Source organism: Aplidium turbinatum, chromosome 4 (assembly GCF_918807975.1).
Source record: "Aplidium turbinatum chromosome 4, kaAplTurb1.1, whole genome shotgun sequence".
Taxonomy (NCBI): Eukaryota; Metazoa; Chordata; class Ascidiacea; order Aplousobranchia; family Polyclinidae; genus Aplidium; species Aplidium turbinatum.
The window spans coordinates 5887093-5902210 of NC_137475.1; the positions used below are offsets into that span (position 1 = coordinate 5887093).

Genomic DNA, 15118 nt, shown 5'->3' on the forward strand with positions numbered 1-15118 from the left:
TTACTAACTAAGTTTTACTGAGGTATTGTTGGAAAGAAAAAGGATTCATCTACAAGACACAGCCTACTTCACCTCTGTGATCTCACACCTCTATCTACACTTCAAAAAATTAATTTCATTGTCAACCAGTTGAGTGAACAATGTGTTCAGTTCAGAATGTTGCACTTTTAACCTAGCTTTTAAAGGGCACGTAAAAAAAATTAAATCCACTAAAAACATGTGTGCCCAATGCCGCCTGTTAGGTTGGTGGAATGGAATTGAGGGAGCAAGATGAGGGAAATTTTTTTGTTGCAATAATAGAAATAAAATGAATATTGTTTGTCTTCAACTTTAAAGGGGCGGGTGACCAAGTGTTCCCCAAAAAATGCGTAAGGCCTGGATATACCGCACCTTCATGTGAGGAAATTGCCTCCGTGATTACGGGCGAGGGCAGTTTCCGCAATTGTTAGTAGGCCTAAACAATAAAAGAAATCGCTCGGATGACGACTTTGACGAGTTTCCTGGAGGGTAAGTGACAGTGAGTAGGCTATTGTCGCAACCGTCATAGGCCACTGGGAATAGATAATAAACAGAAAAGTGATGTTGTACAGTAGCCTAAGCTATAACCTATTGTTTGACGAAACTTTGACAATATTCAAGTGGAATAGGCCTATTAGATTGTTAGCGATAGAACATAGCATTGAAACTTGGTAGCTTACGTTTCAATCTATGACATAGCTTAACCTCTCTCGGCTACAGATTGTCCATTGAAGCGCCTCGAACATTTTCGATGAACTCGAAGAGAAAACACAAAAGCTTGTCATCAATTGTACCGACGTAAGAAGAGAACATCCTATTTACATGCCAGTACGAGGTGAGAATGGCTTTACCACTTGCCCGTCAAAATAGTTGTTGATCACGTAATCATCAGAACAAGCCAGCTGTGTGAGAAAAGATATTTTTGACTTTGTAACAGGTATAAAAGGGAAGTTGAAAAACAATAATTTTAGTCACTCTAATCTCGATTATTTAAGAGGAGGCTAGTTACCTTATTGATAAACTTAAAAGTAGGTACTTCTGTTATATCAATCAATCAATGTTTTATTTGTCAGTAGGCTAACAGGAACATAGGCAGGCCCGGATTTAGGGGGGGCAGAGGGGGCAGTTGCCCCGGGCCCCCGACTTTTGAAGGGCCCCCCTATGTGGAAAAAATGTGATTTTGTGTTATTTTTTTCCTTTTGGCCTTTAAAGTTTCTGCAAAATGCTGTGCAGTACTGGACTGATGCTACTGTAGACGTAGAGGTGGTTTTTCTCGCCGTAGGCGCGAAAAAATTTTTTGTACGGGGGCCCCCCGATCTAAAAGTGCCCCGGGCTCCCCATCAGCTAAATCCTGAACATAGGTAGGACATGTTTGAAATATGCAATTAATAGGCTACACACAATGCAAAAGTTACACAAGTTCCCATACCGACAGGGAGACAACGAGACGACCATACAGTCTACTAGTCAATTGCCACCCTACGGAAATGACGATTTTGCCATTTAAAATACGCTTACAAGAGAAAAATAAAATAAAACATTAAAACGTTCGTTTATCGTTTCGTTAAAAGGTCGTTTCTCCGTAGGCTGGTAAAAATGTTTAAGATATGTAGCTGGCTAGACTTTCAAACGACAACAACCGAACGGAACAGTGGTGTGAAATAGGCCTATAGCCTAAGTCTTATGTTAATGATCCGAAGACATTCTCTTAAACCATCTCATGGCTTTAATTCAATTGTATGCAATACCGTTGACAGGAGAATCCAGGAGGTACTTTAGATCCGGGCCCAAGAGTTTGAAGAAGCCACCACGTATTCTTTAGATAGGCCTATATAGCCTAGTGTGTTTTTCTTAGAAGTGTCTTGATTTGAGGACTGGGAATCGCATTGGTAGGCCTACAGGGCTCAAACTATCTTCTCAACGGCCTTGACTGTATGGACTCATTGGAGCAAGTTTCTATTCTCACGGTGATCTAAATCAGTGGTTTAATGATCTAAATCAGTGGTTTAATATTTTAAATCAGTGGTTTAATATTCTAAATTAGTGATTTATTTAGCCTATATCAAGTCCATTATCAAAATCAAATTTAATTCAACTACGGTATTAATTATTTTTCATTTTCTTTTAAAATTGGTTGTCTCATATAACAAACAATAGGATTTTACTGTAGTAGCCTATACGGTCTACCTGCTAACTAAGACAATCAGAGTAATGGCTTCATTTGATTACGAAGCCTGCCAAGATGCCGCTCAGTATTTGCGGATGACTCAGGAGCAAATTCTTGCCAATCAAACCAAAAAACCTGATGGTAAGTTTCAGTTTTGAATTTTTTTATTTCCTAAAATGTTCATTTTTTCAGTTGCATGATATTTTAGAACAGTTTAAGTTTGGCTACTTGTTTTTGTTTCAGCTTAATTTTTTTTAATTTAATACAATCATATTGGCCGTGCAGGCTACTAAAGTATTTGTAAAACTTTGATGTGACATCTAACCTCAAATAGGTATAAGCTTACACGTAGTAGTTCAACAAAGTTTAACGTTTGAATTTTATAACACTGTATGATTAATTACCTAAGCTTAGGCTATATGTTTTAACTAATTTTTACAAAAAAGCATTGATACATTTTAGAGCTAGTTAAAAACAGCATTTGTGCTGACTGAAAGCATAGTTTTGTGGCACGAAGCAGCTAAATCCGTTTTCGGGATATTGCTTTACTTCGTTACGTACCACAAACCTAAGTTGTTTCTGATGGAACACAAGGGTCGACTTGCCTTCGCTGAGCACCCCAACATCGAAAGCTCCCACTCTCGCATGTTGCGCGAAAAAAAATCGCGTGTAAGGCAACGTCAACAACGGGAGTGAGGACTACCGACCCGCACTGGTGACCCCTGACGTTCAGAACAACTCTACCTTTGCGTGTCTCGGGCAAACCCAGCCCTCAGACACTAGTGGGGTGTTATGTGGCACGAAGCAGCTAAATCCGTTTTCGGGATTTTGCTTTACTTCTTTACGTACCACAAACCTAAGTTGTTTCTGATAGAACACAAGGGTCGACTTGCCTTCGCCAACCACCCCAACATCAGGAGCTTCCGCTCTCGCATGTAAGGCAACGTCGACCAACGGGAGTAAGGACTAGCGACCCTCCCCCGCAGTTTAAAGAGCTACAGACATCACTATTGATTGAAAATACCACCTTTCATTAAGTAGTTTTGTATCCGATTGCTTGATTTTTCAACACGTAGGCCTACTGTATAAGCATATAGCTTTTTTCACTACTTTTCAAATTATAAGTTTACATTGGATCAACTTTCAAAAAAAAAATATGCAGCCATAGCCTATACGTTTGTCACAACAAATCAGAATACTTTGTAAATTTATATATATTTTATTTGTGTATGCTTTCTAAGCAGCATGAAATAAACCTTTTTGTAAGACACAATAAGACACCCGCAGCTTCTGAGTTGTTGCAGGTGGCTGCTGGAATTGGTTACCTACTGTAGCCTATGTGTAAAAGGAAATCTGAAGATTTAAATGAATTGAAAACATTCTAATGTATTTTATTCAGCATTGTAATAATGTATTGTATTATTACCATCGTCATGCGCAACGTCAAAGAGCATGTAGTTTGCACTACCTATGTGGCGCTATGTAAATGCTATTATAATATTGTCATGGTCACCTGGAGATGGTAGCTCTAGGTAGCCATGTAGGCCATGTAGCCATGTAGCTCTAGGTAGTCATCTCTAGGTAGCCATGCATTGTTTATAGGCCTAATATTCGATTATATAAGAAGAATCGTCCAGACACATATAGCCTAATGTTTAGTTTCGTGCATATAAATATGTGAAACTTTTTTTACAACATTGTGTAATAGCTTTTAAATGAGTCCTGCACCACTCAAAATGGTACAAAGGCCGCAAAAAAAAAACTATTTTGCGATAGCATTCAGACGATGTTGTACCGTTTCTATAAAGTAAATATCAGATAAGAGATATTATTCAGATAGGAAAAAATGCTACCTATCGTCGTAAAGAGAACCGCCGAAGGAGCGTTTCACACTATCTCGTTGTTGTAGCCTAATAGCCTATAAAAAAGTTAGTCCGTAGCCTACATATAATTCCGTTTGAACAAGCTGAAGATGCTATATAGCGAAATCGATGCTTAATAAATTACAATAAGAGGTTAGATTATTATTGTGCAAATGCCAGCATTTGATGAATGCAAATTAGCAGTAGGCTACCTACGTATAATCGATTTAATAAGCCAAAAATTGTGATTAGAGAATGTACAGTAATCGTTAAATATATTTGAATCATCTCGCTGGCCGCATGCAAAATTTTGTGGTGGCCCGCGGGCCGTATGTTGTGCGGCTCTATCTTATATGCAAGTACGCAAACTATGTTACAGGTGCATTTGTTTATTCATAGTTTGACGAGCCTGCATCATTTTACTTTCGAGCAAACGTCAACCTGGGCCTTTTGTCGCAGGTAAAAAATACGTTTGGTTTCCTGACAAAGCTAAGGCGTATGTCACTGGCGAACTAATCAAGACAGAGAACGGGAAATGCACAATCAAGGCTTTGGAAGGAGGAAAAGTAGGAACAGGCTGGTTTTCTTTAAATACAGTAAAGAGCATTTGCCATTGCGGAAAACCTTTTAAATGCCCTCAGTTCGACAATTGTTTTTCATAAACAATGAAATGCTTAAAAGTAGAGATGACTAATAATAATAATAATGTTATGGATTTATTTACTGTCGCTCGACAACAGCTAAGGTCTTTTAGCGACAGGGCTCATGTTTAATTTTATATCAGGTTAACGATATCATCACATCATTATCCGACTTATCTTCACTGCGTTATGCAAGAAAAGATACAATCGGTGCCGTTTAGTCTGTGGTATGACTCGACCAGGAATCGATATCACATCTACCAGCACCCAGGGGCGTATCCTCAATGGAAGCAAGGGAAGCATTGCTTCCCCTGTCAAAATTGAAAAAAGAGAAGCTGATATTTTTCAGTAAAACGATTTCGTAATTTCTTTACCTAAATGCGATTTAGAATGGTTTTTAACTCATGCCCCCCCCGTATGATTTTGAACTCGGTTTTAATTTTAAAAAATTGGAAGCCAACGGAAGCGAAGATTCGTATTGCATCCGTTGCTCTCGTTTTTGCAATAAGAAGAAACAAGTTTGAAAGAAAGGAAAAAAGCAGCGCAAAGTTTTCGCAATTTACGTTTCTTTTAACTAATCGCTGGAAGCGATTTAAAAATTGCTTCCAGTCGCGGGATTGCCAGATTAGCCAAATTTCGCAAATTAGTTTTTTTTAAAATAACTTTTCAAAATGCATAATAATCAATATTTCTCTAATATTGTAACCTTACCAGATGAAACCATATTCAACATTGTTTAATACATGTTCTATACTTGTTTAATACTCGTAATGTGGCGGATCAAAAGTCATCCGCTACTTTTATAGGCTAACTTGCTATTTTTTGGGCTACTTTCAGAATTATTTTTGCTTCAATTTATTAAAATCCACTACAAGTTATAAAATATATATGTAAATTTTATTATTTTTGATAAAAACAGGTAAATATATCCATTTGGTCTTTTTTGTCTAATATTTTCCTTGTTTTGGCCTTTTCTTTGTATTATTTTGGCTTTAAGACTTTTTCATAGTCTGGCAACTCTGCTCTGTTGGATGTTGTGTCAGTGATCCATGTAATGAGAAAATCTAGGGCACTGTTATGGTTATAATATCGGCCTTGTAAGCAAAAGTTTGAGCCAAATGTTAGCTTTACACTGTTATCCTGGCTGGATAGACTTTGGAATAAGACAGGATATGTGAGGTCTAAGCTAGACTTGACTTTGTAGCTGAGTTTTTGGTGTTCTCTAATTATAGTCGCATTTTTGCCCTTTGCCCGTTCGTGTGTAAGAGCTACCTTTAATAAGTTAATAGCTGTTTATCTGCTAATAAATTTCATACAAAAATTACCCTAAAAGTGTTTCCAGAAAGCAGTATAATTCATTATTTGAGTGTAATTTTGCAAAAATTTTCCGGGGGAGCATGCCCCCGGACCCCCCTAGAAAACACGTGCCTTCGGCACGCTCTATTCCCCTACGAGTTTTATTGCTTCGCTTGCTCAACCAACCAGGATACGCCACTGCCAGCACCAGAGCCGAAGACTAAACCACTCGGCCATTGAACTGGTATAGAGATGACTAGTGTTCCCTTCTTGTAAAAGAATAAATAAAAGAATTGCAACTTAGTTAAAACAGCATGCACTTCCTCTTGATTCAAAATTCAAATCGGTTCTAAATTGGGCAAAAAGCGAAGAAATATTTTACTATTGGATTAAATGGAATCGATAGACAACTTTAAAACTAGCCAGAAAACCTTTTTTAAGTTGTGTGTTTACTTGATTATTTAATGTAAAAAGAATGTAAATAGAATTATTCAATTTGAAATGGTTTATTTTTAGGAAATGGTTATCAAAGAAGACGAAATCCAAGAAATGAACCCTGCCCGATATGAAAAGTGCGAAGATATGGCTGGAATGACATTCCTTAACACTTTGCTCCTCAAAGGGAGGCCAGATTTGGCCCCCCCCTCATATTTCCTTTGATTGCTTGAAGCACAGTAACGCCATGCACTTAGTTTTTCTTGACTTTTCCTAAAATTGCCAGGCGGATCTGATGATATTAAATTTGATGCTAAAAGTTGTGTAGTTTTCTTGTAAATTCAAGATTTTGGTGAATTTTTGCTATTTCTAGCTAACTTCCAGCAAAGCGTGAAATGGATTACATTGCGATGACAAGCCATAAGCTCATAATTGCTTCGTGCATCGATATGCGCGAGCAGAGAGAAACATCCTCTTGTTTTCCTTTGTTCGGTTTGACCTCAATAATACAAAGCGCGTTATTTCTTATGCCACAAAAGAAAAGCCAGTGATCACAAAGCTGTTAATTAGAAACAATAATAGCAAACGTTTTTTTGCGTTATCAGCTCTACAAACAATAGCAATCCATGATCAAAATAGTAGGCAATGTAGGCCACAAACTATCCAAAACAGATGTTTCAAGCAGATAATATTCATTGACGAATAAAAAACGTTGCAATAAGAAATCTTCCCTTGGGTAAAGACACGAAAAACCTGGTTTCGAAATAAACGTTCTATGGAAATGCTCTCATTACCAAAACTTGCAATTGAGGAAATGTATCACTGCAAATGCTTTTGGGAGAAGCCGGAGAAATAGCGTTTTCGCAAACAGTAATTGTAAGATACACTCAAAATTATGAGATAGGCTCCATTTAGGCTACACGTAGCAGCTAACTCGATGGCTACATGTCCCTTCCCTGCTTTATGTTGCCTACTTGCTGTTATGTCTTGCATTTTTGTTTCACAGTGCACTGTGTGTTGTTCCAAAGAACGCAAAATAAACATGATAATGCCTTGTCTTACATTACAAAATATACATTACAAAATATTTTGTAATGTAGACGAGGCATAAAGCTAGGCGTCACATAAGACAAACAACGAATCAGCTTTCTTGATCATTGATTCAACATCTGAATACGTTACGCCAATGTATAAGAGGCCGGCTATTGTGAAGACCCGCCATTTATAAACGATCCGATTATACCAAAAGTGAGACAAACTAGTGGATCAAAGAATGAATAAATAATGCTGAGAAAACTAAATCTAAGTGACGAACAATACCGATGTCTACATTTATCTTGGAAAAATGCTGCCTAAACTTATCAACAAAAAATACAGTAAATAACGGCAAGGACCCGAAAGCAGAATTTGCTCGACTTTGGCATGAATTTAGTCAGACATCTAATAATAATAATAATAATTCCACACATACAATAACGGGCCCTCAACGGCTGTAAGATACATAATCAACCTGGTTCTGGGCGGTTTGTGTAACAGTTTAGGGGAAGACACTACTTGAAATGATGCACCACACAAAAGATTTTCAATCAAAACTGAGTCTAAAAACAGATGTGGATTGTGCTGCACAATGACTTCAAGTTTAGGACAGAAAAAGCACAAAAATATCACGATAAAAATAAAGACCTTGTGGGAAATTTTCGAGAATCATAACACGATGCAAATACCATAAACGCGTAGTTTGCATGCTGCTCTAAGCTGGCCGGTAACTACAAAGGTAGACAATACAGGCAGTTTATAATTCGATAACAGCGTAATAAACATTATAAATACATAGACCGACAATTTTCTTTTACAAACGTTTTACGTCTAATAGTAAATTTTCCCCAACAATTTTTGTGAAGCGCTTGCAAACCACGGTTTTGTAAAATAATTCATTATTATTATTTTTTACTTCTCGGATGTTGTAAAACGTCATCAGCAAAATCACTATAAAACATTTCATTACTTCAATGTAGTAGGCCTATGAATTTTTTATAGAATTGTAGCCACGTTGTTTCAACAAAGAAGCCATTTTTTGGAAATATAAAGTTATAGAAAATAATTTGCAATCATGAAAATGTTTGGAAAGAATCTAGGAAGTCTTCTCACAATCTGGCACAAAATGATTATGTTTATTGTATCTCTGCAATATTTTTTACGACAAACTTTGAAGCTTCGTTATAATCATTTTTATCTTTGAAGTCAAAAGTTAATTTTTTTTTGGCCAGAAACATATTCGCTGCCTTGCTGATGTTGTCGGCTTTAGGCGTATTTTTTGTGCTTCAAACAATAAGGACCCAGTCACTCAGCAATCCAGTCCTTTTACATTGATTCAACATTTGTAAACGTTAAATTTATGTAGATTTGCTGACTATGGGTTATTTCACATTTCTTTTGTTTACGCATGATCCTCAATTCGCTGTTGCATTGTTTCGACGCTGGCGGACTAAAAATGTATTTTCAAATTGATTGACAGAATCTTCAATAAAAAGTGAGCTTCGAACTTAGCTTTGTTGATGTAAATGCTGTATTTTTTGTGGATGTAATTTATGAGTCATGTTTATAAACAACCGTAAGCGAAATGACTTATGATGCAGCCTGCATGATATTTGTGATGCGACTTGACACAAATCCACAATTTCAAAAGCACCTAATTTGAACTTAGAAATTTCAGATAATGTCAACAACTTGTTCAATTGTCTTCTCTCTACTAAAAATATTCATACCACAAACTCAATTGTAGACCTAAAATACACAAACGAAGATGTAAACAGCTATTCAAGCAGGCTAAGGTGTTACTTATGAGAAGTCTTGTTCCCTAAAACTAGAAGCTAGCCATGAGTTTTGGAAAGCATTAGTTTAGGACAAAAATGTAAAAGAACAGACGCAGTTTTTTTTTTCAAATTCGTGTAACAATATTACTCTGATTGTAACTATTTTAGAATCAATGAGTAGCCTACAATAAGATTTGCTCGCAAGGCGTAAATCTTTATCAATGCAATGATTCGGCACACCGCACACACACTTCGTGCGGTTGATCGAGCTCTTTGTTATTCAGAACTTTGCATGAAATCGGATTAGCATGGTATTTAAGCAGCGGCAAGATAAATCAAAATTGTCGTTTTTGGGTACCTTTGCAAAAATTGAAATATCAAGTTTAACATATAAAATGTTGAAATAAAGATTTTTCAAACTTATAGACAAATGATTTTTTTTCATACCAGTGCAACTTCTGTTGAAATAGCACCAGCGGATAACACGTAACAACTGATTGAATTTGATCCAAAAACGGCCCCCCCTTGAGCAGTTAACTTCCAAAAAAAGGTTGAAAAGCAAAGGGTTAACGAAGCCTCCGTTTTGAATAACTTGAGAACCCGTTATGAATCGTTTATGATCTACGTGAGTGACTACTTGAACTAATTTTCAAAAGATAAAAGTTGCAGCTAAAATATATGGACGTTAAATAAAACGTTTAACTAAGCATTTTCAATAAACCATGATATGGTTTTATTTGATATTCATTGAAAGAGTCAGTGGTGAATGGGTGGTCGAATGTCTGAAAAACGTGTTAAAAAAATTTAAAAGTGTTAAAACTGCATTGTTATTAATGACTTTTACAAAAGTATCGATCTTTCTTTTCCGGTATAGGCTACAAACAGACCCTATCATAAAAGGCGATAAGCTCTGTTTGTTCCAACGTTTTGTCAGACACTATCGACCAGTAATCATACTTCAATGAACGTATGTGAGACGTAATTTCTATTGACTTACATAGCAACATACCTCAAAAGAAAAATGTTTCCAATACAGGTAATAACCTGTAGGTTTGTTCGCTTGATATTTCTAGACTTACTCCGGACTTTTCTGCGTCACTGTGAATCCTTACAAGATGCTGCCAGTGTACGCTCCTTACGTGATTACCGCTTTCAAAGGGAAGAGGAGAACTGAAATGCCTCCTCATCTTTACTCGATAGCTGACAATGCTTATACTGAGATGCTAATGAGTGAGTAAAACTCTTAAAGATTTTAAAAGTACTCTTTGTTAACATTTTATCCAGAAAATTATCCACCATTCAGTCACATGCGTCAAATTTGCCGCGTCAGTAAATTTAACTCAACACTGGCAATACTTAAAGTAAAATGTTTGTCAGATTATGTACAGTGCTTCTTGAACAGTGTGAAAACATTTCTGTATATTATTTTGATTTAGGATTCATTTTAATGATATGATAGTAATAAATTTACATGCTTCCAAGTGGTTAACTTTTTACTTTATTAGTACTGTATATACAGTAGAGCGGTGGAATGGCGTAGCGGATAAAGCGCTCGTTTTCCAATCATGCAGTCCTGGTTCGACTCCCGGCTTAAGCTGGTTGTTGAAGAACACCGCTCACCTCTACCCAGGGTGTAATAAATTGAGTGGGCGTAGTTGCTGAAGTGCTTTCTGGCTTGCTTTAGATATTGGCACAGCATAGGAAGGGCTTGTAGCAAATCTTCAAGCGACTTGATGTTAATTGACGTTTGTATTTCAGACCGCGAAAATCAATCCATGCTTATTACGTACGTATTGCAACAGAAACATAACTGTGTTTTACAATGAAAATGATTTTGTTAATCAGAATTCGAACTGAACTTAAACCTACTTCCGCCCGCTAGCTCAGTGGTTAAGCACCCGGCTCAAGATCACGCGGCGCAAGTTTGACTCTCGGGGTGTGCGCTTGAGCAACACATTTTAGGACTGCTCTCCATTCAGCGGCACCTAGTGAATGGAATAATTCCCGGCAACAACACTTCAACAATCGGAAAACTTCACTCTGCTAATCTCGGCAACCGGTCCTGCGTCAAAAGCCTCTACAAGTATGCGAAACAACCAGGAATAACTTATCAAGGCTTTGTCAGTCCGGGGATAAAGATTCAAAACCAACTAACTAGTTTATTGCAAAAACAGTGTTCATCATGAGAAAGTGAAAGGGCCAAAGCGTGGATCATACTTAGAAAGTCAAAAGCAAAGAAGAGACCCTCAGTTGCTAATGCAATACTTTTGGTCAAATATATGGTGTTTGAATCGTAAATGTGGCTATTGAGCTTCCCTTGATCTGCAGTTTTCGGCTGTTGTAAGTTTCTGCTTAAACTACCTACCTAAGCTAGGCTACATACGGTTCCACAACATGTTAGTTAACCCTGAAAAGAGATAATTACTTGAGGCCTTCTGTAGTAGCCTAATTGGCTTCATCTTAATCTGCAGAGTGTTGCGACCGTGCTACATTTGAAACTGATAGTCCTGCTGACGCAAATTAATAATAATAATAATAAACGTCCGCATTTTGTTGCTTCTACCTTTCTGTAGACCTCTGCAATCTTTGGCACATTTTGTATTTTGTTGTGATGGATAGAAATAAAAACAAACTGAGCTGAACTGCCATAAATGTAGACTGCCTAAAAAGACAAGAAGTCTTATTCAATCATTTTAGATTAATTTTTAGTATCATTAAAAAGGGGGTGATTTTAATTTCAGCGGTGAGTCTGGAGCTGGCAAAACTGTCAATACCAAGAAAGTTATCCAATATTTTGCTCTTGTGGCCGCTTTCGGAACCCAAGATTCTTCCAAAGTGAATATAAATACTATCATGGTTTCATACAATTTTATGTAATGGAAAGCTATAAAATAAGACAAATAGCACTTAAGTAAAAAGCTTATCAGATCGCTTTTTCTCGTCGTGTACGTTTGTTGAAGAGTTTTGAAAAATATTCACTTTCGATCAAAGTAGCTTCGCTCGTATCAATACCAAGTTACCAACCTATCTCTTAATCGGCTGTTTCTAAAGGGGACTCTTGAAGACCAAATCGTGCAGTGCAACCCAGCCATGGAAGCATTTGGCAACGCTAAAACTGTCAGGAACGACAATTCGTCCAGATTCGTAAGTTTTTTTTAGAAAGACTTTGATCCGTAACTATGTAAAATATGTAATTGCCTTTTCTTAAAGTGCGTAATGCCAAAATAGAAAAAGTTGAACGCAGGGTACACTTCAAACAAACAAAATCTGTAATATAACTTAATGATGTTATTGCTGGACTAACTTTTAAAGAAGAGACTTCTATCTGATTTAAAGCAAACGTAAAAGTTTCCTATTTCAAGACATGGCGTTCGCAGCCTAAGCTACCGTGTATGAAAATTACTTTTTTTTGTGAGGGTAATGTTGACTGACTTTCGATGTTTCACACTTTCAGGGGAAATTTATTCGAATTCATTTTGGAAGTACAGGCTTGCTTGCTTCAGGAGACATTGAGCATTGTAAGTTTTAAAAATGTTTTTTTTATGAGGCGACGTGAATTCTAGGTCACACTTACTGCAGAATGTGCGCAGCTTATTCCCAAGCCTGTATCATAAAATTTTGTCGGGATTAGTTCGTCTCACTTTCATGCCCAGATTAGAAAGTATTTGCATTTTCTAGTAGATCAACCTCCATTTTATTTGCCCAGCAATTTCACTTCAATAGCTTCTAGCTAGGAGAAAGCAAAATGGCATGTGTACTGAATAGCCTACAGGAGCTACAGCATCATGCAACTGATCTTTATCTCATTCCTGCAGATTTGTTGGAAAAATCTCGAGTGATTTATCAACAAGAAGGAGAGAGAAATTATCACATCTTTTATCAGATTATATCTGGAGGAAAACCGGAACTAATAGGTAGCGTATTATAAAACTACTCATATCATAAAAATCAAACATATCTTACAGACACTAACGTTTGGTCATTTGGTTTTCATGCAATGAAACAGTTTGAAGGAAAATATTTTTGTGTTAATGCTTTTTTAGATCAACTGTTGGTGACAAAAGACCCTTATGAGTACAAATCCATCTGTCAAGGCGTCGTGACTGTAGACAATTTGGATGACTCAGCAGAATTGCTGCTAACTGATGTAAGATAGGTTGCAACCTGTACGGTACTTAACAAACCTACGGTATATTGAAAAAGAGATTCGAAATGCAAAGTAGGCCTATTCAAGTTAAAAAAAAACTTGACTAAGTGAAAACAATAGCCTACTCATGAACGGTTATAGGAAAATAGTTCGTAAGCAATTGTTCGTAAAGCAATTGTTCGTAAGCAATTGTTCACCCCTTTCCTTCCCGAATGATTATTTTGGGCGGGAAAATTTTTCTAAAGCTTTCATGGGGTAGTAGGACTTCAAATGACTTCAAATCAAAATTCTTCAAATGACCTAATGACTTCAAAAAAAAAACTGAAAATTTTTTTTTGTTTGTGTATTTTATTTTGTGTTGTCGAACGGCAACGCTGGGAAGGAAAGGGGTAAAACAATTGTTCGTAAACTGTTTTTCGTAAAATGAAATCCTTAAAACAATTCTTCGTAAAGCATTTCTTCGTAGCCTATAGATCAAATTTTAACTGCATGCACGAAAAAATGCTTTAGGAAGAATTGTTTTACGAAGAATTAATTTTACAAACAATTGTTTTACGAACAATTGCTTACGAACAATTGCTTTACGAACAATTGCTCACGAACAATTTGTCGGACACCCTCATGAACCTATACAGAAATATCAAAAAGTGATCAAAATGCTTACTTGCATTTGGAATGAACAACCTCAGAAACAAACCCTCCTACGATAAACTAATAATGATGTATGTGAAGTGGCCGTCGATAAGGCTGTGGCTCTAATCGACTGTTGTTGCCAGAAATCATTAACACGTAAGAAAAATTAACACGTTTTATTTTCTGAGAACAAATCGAGGGGTGGTTGTACAAACTACAGTGCGAGTGTATAAGCAGGGGCGCCGGAAGCGGGGGGGCAGGGGGGGCGGATGCCTGGGATGGATTGGCTAGAAGAGACCGTCGGCCAAACTTGGCCGATTGAGTAGGTAGCACAGGCGGTCATTCAAGCACTACTTAGCGGCCATGGCCGCAGGCTGCTTTAAGGCTTGACAGTAGGTTACATCATTATAACATAGCATGATGTCCTTCTTTGTATGCCGAACACTTGTAGGCTATCACTACTCAATACATAGTGAGCTGATAGATTAGCATTATCGTTATATCTTAAAACTTGAAAAAAAATTGGCCCTTTAGTAAACAAAAGTGCCCTTTTTTTGTAATCTTGCCCCCCCAGTCAAAAATCGTTCCGGCGCCCCTGCGTATAAGGGCAGTGCCGTGTGTAATTGATCATTTGCAAGGCCAAATTAAGGTGTTTTAATGTGTTGTAGAACACACATTGGGCTATTGTATTTTTGTTGAAGTTGTCCCACCAAATAGGCTACTACTCTGTTTCTGGCACTAGTTGCAACGTTTATTTGATGAAAGTGAAAGTAAAAGCAAAGACAAACAAGTTGATATATTGCTTCACCGACGTTTCGAGCACTATTACAATGCGCATCCTCAGAGGCCAGAGCGAATAACATACAATCTTTGTATATTTTATTTATCTCATGGCAGGTTTCATTTGTGTGTGATTCGCTTTGAGGATGCGCATTGTGATGGTGCGCGAAATGTCACTGAAACAATAAATCGATTTGTTTGTCTTTGCTTTTACTTTCACTTTCATCAGATAAACGTTGCAACTTGTGCTATAAACAATCATTTTCCTGAAGAACACCAAAATTTTTCAGTATTCAGACTAAGGCTGCTTGCTGGTTTAGTCCCAA

The 15118-nt window shown here is 37.1% G+C and overlaps 1 protein-coding gene across 1 annotated transcript in view; it reads left to right on the forward strand.

Annotated features, from left to right (window-relative positions):
• The first annotated feature begins 2195 nt into the window (after positions 1 to 2195).
• The window catches only part of LOC145768516 (uncharacterized), a 37795-nt gene continuing 24872 nt past the window's right edge, over positions 2196 to 15118 (forward strand). The window contains exons 1-11 of the mRNA XM_082580024.1: positions 2196 to 2326; positions 4507 to 4613; positions 6501 to 6569; positions 9783 to 9857; positions 10306 to 10462; positions 10991 to 11018; positions 11974 to 12067; positions 12284 to 12376; positions 12687 to 12750; positions 13048 to 13146; positions 13276 to 13379. Coding sequence (XP_082436150.1) covers positions 2230 to 2326; positions 4507 to 4613; positions 6501 to 6569; positions 9783 to 9857; positions 10306 to 10462; positions 10991 to 11018; positions 11974 to 12067; positions 12284 to 12376; positions 12687 to 12750; positions 13048 to 13146; positions 13276 to 13379 — 987 coding nt within the window. The 5' untranslated portion in view covers positions 2196 to 2229. The remainder of the gene's footprint in view (positions 2327 to 4506; positions 4614 to 6500; positions 6570 to 9782; positions 9858 to 10305; positions 10463 to 10990; positions 11019 to 11973; positions 12068 to 12283; positions 12377 to 12686; positions 12751 to 13047; positions 13147 to 13275; positions 13380 to 15118) is intronic.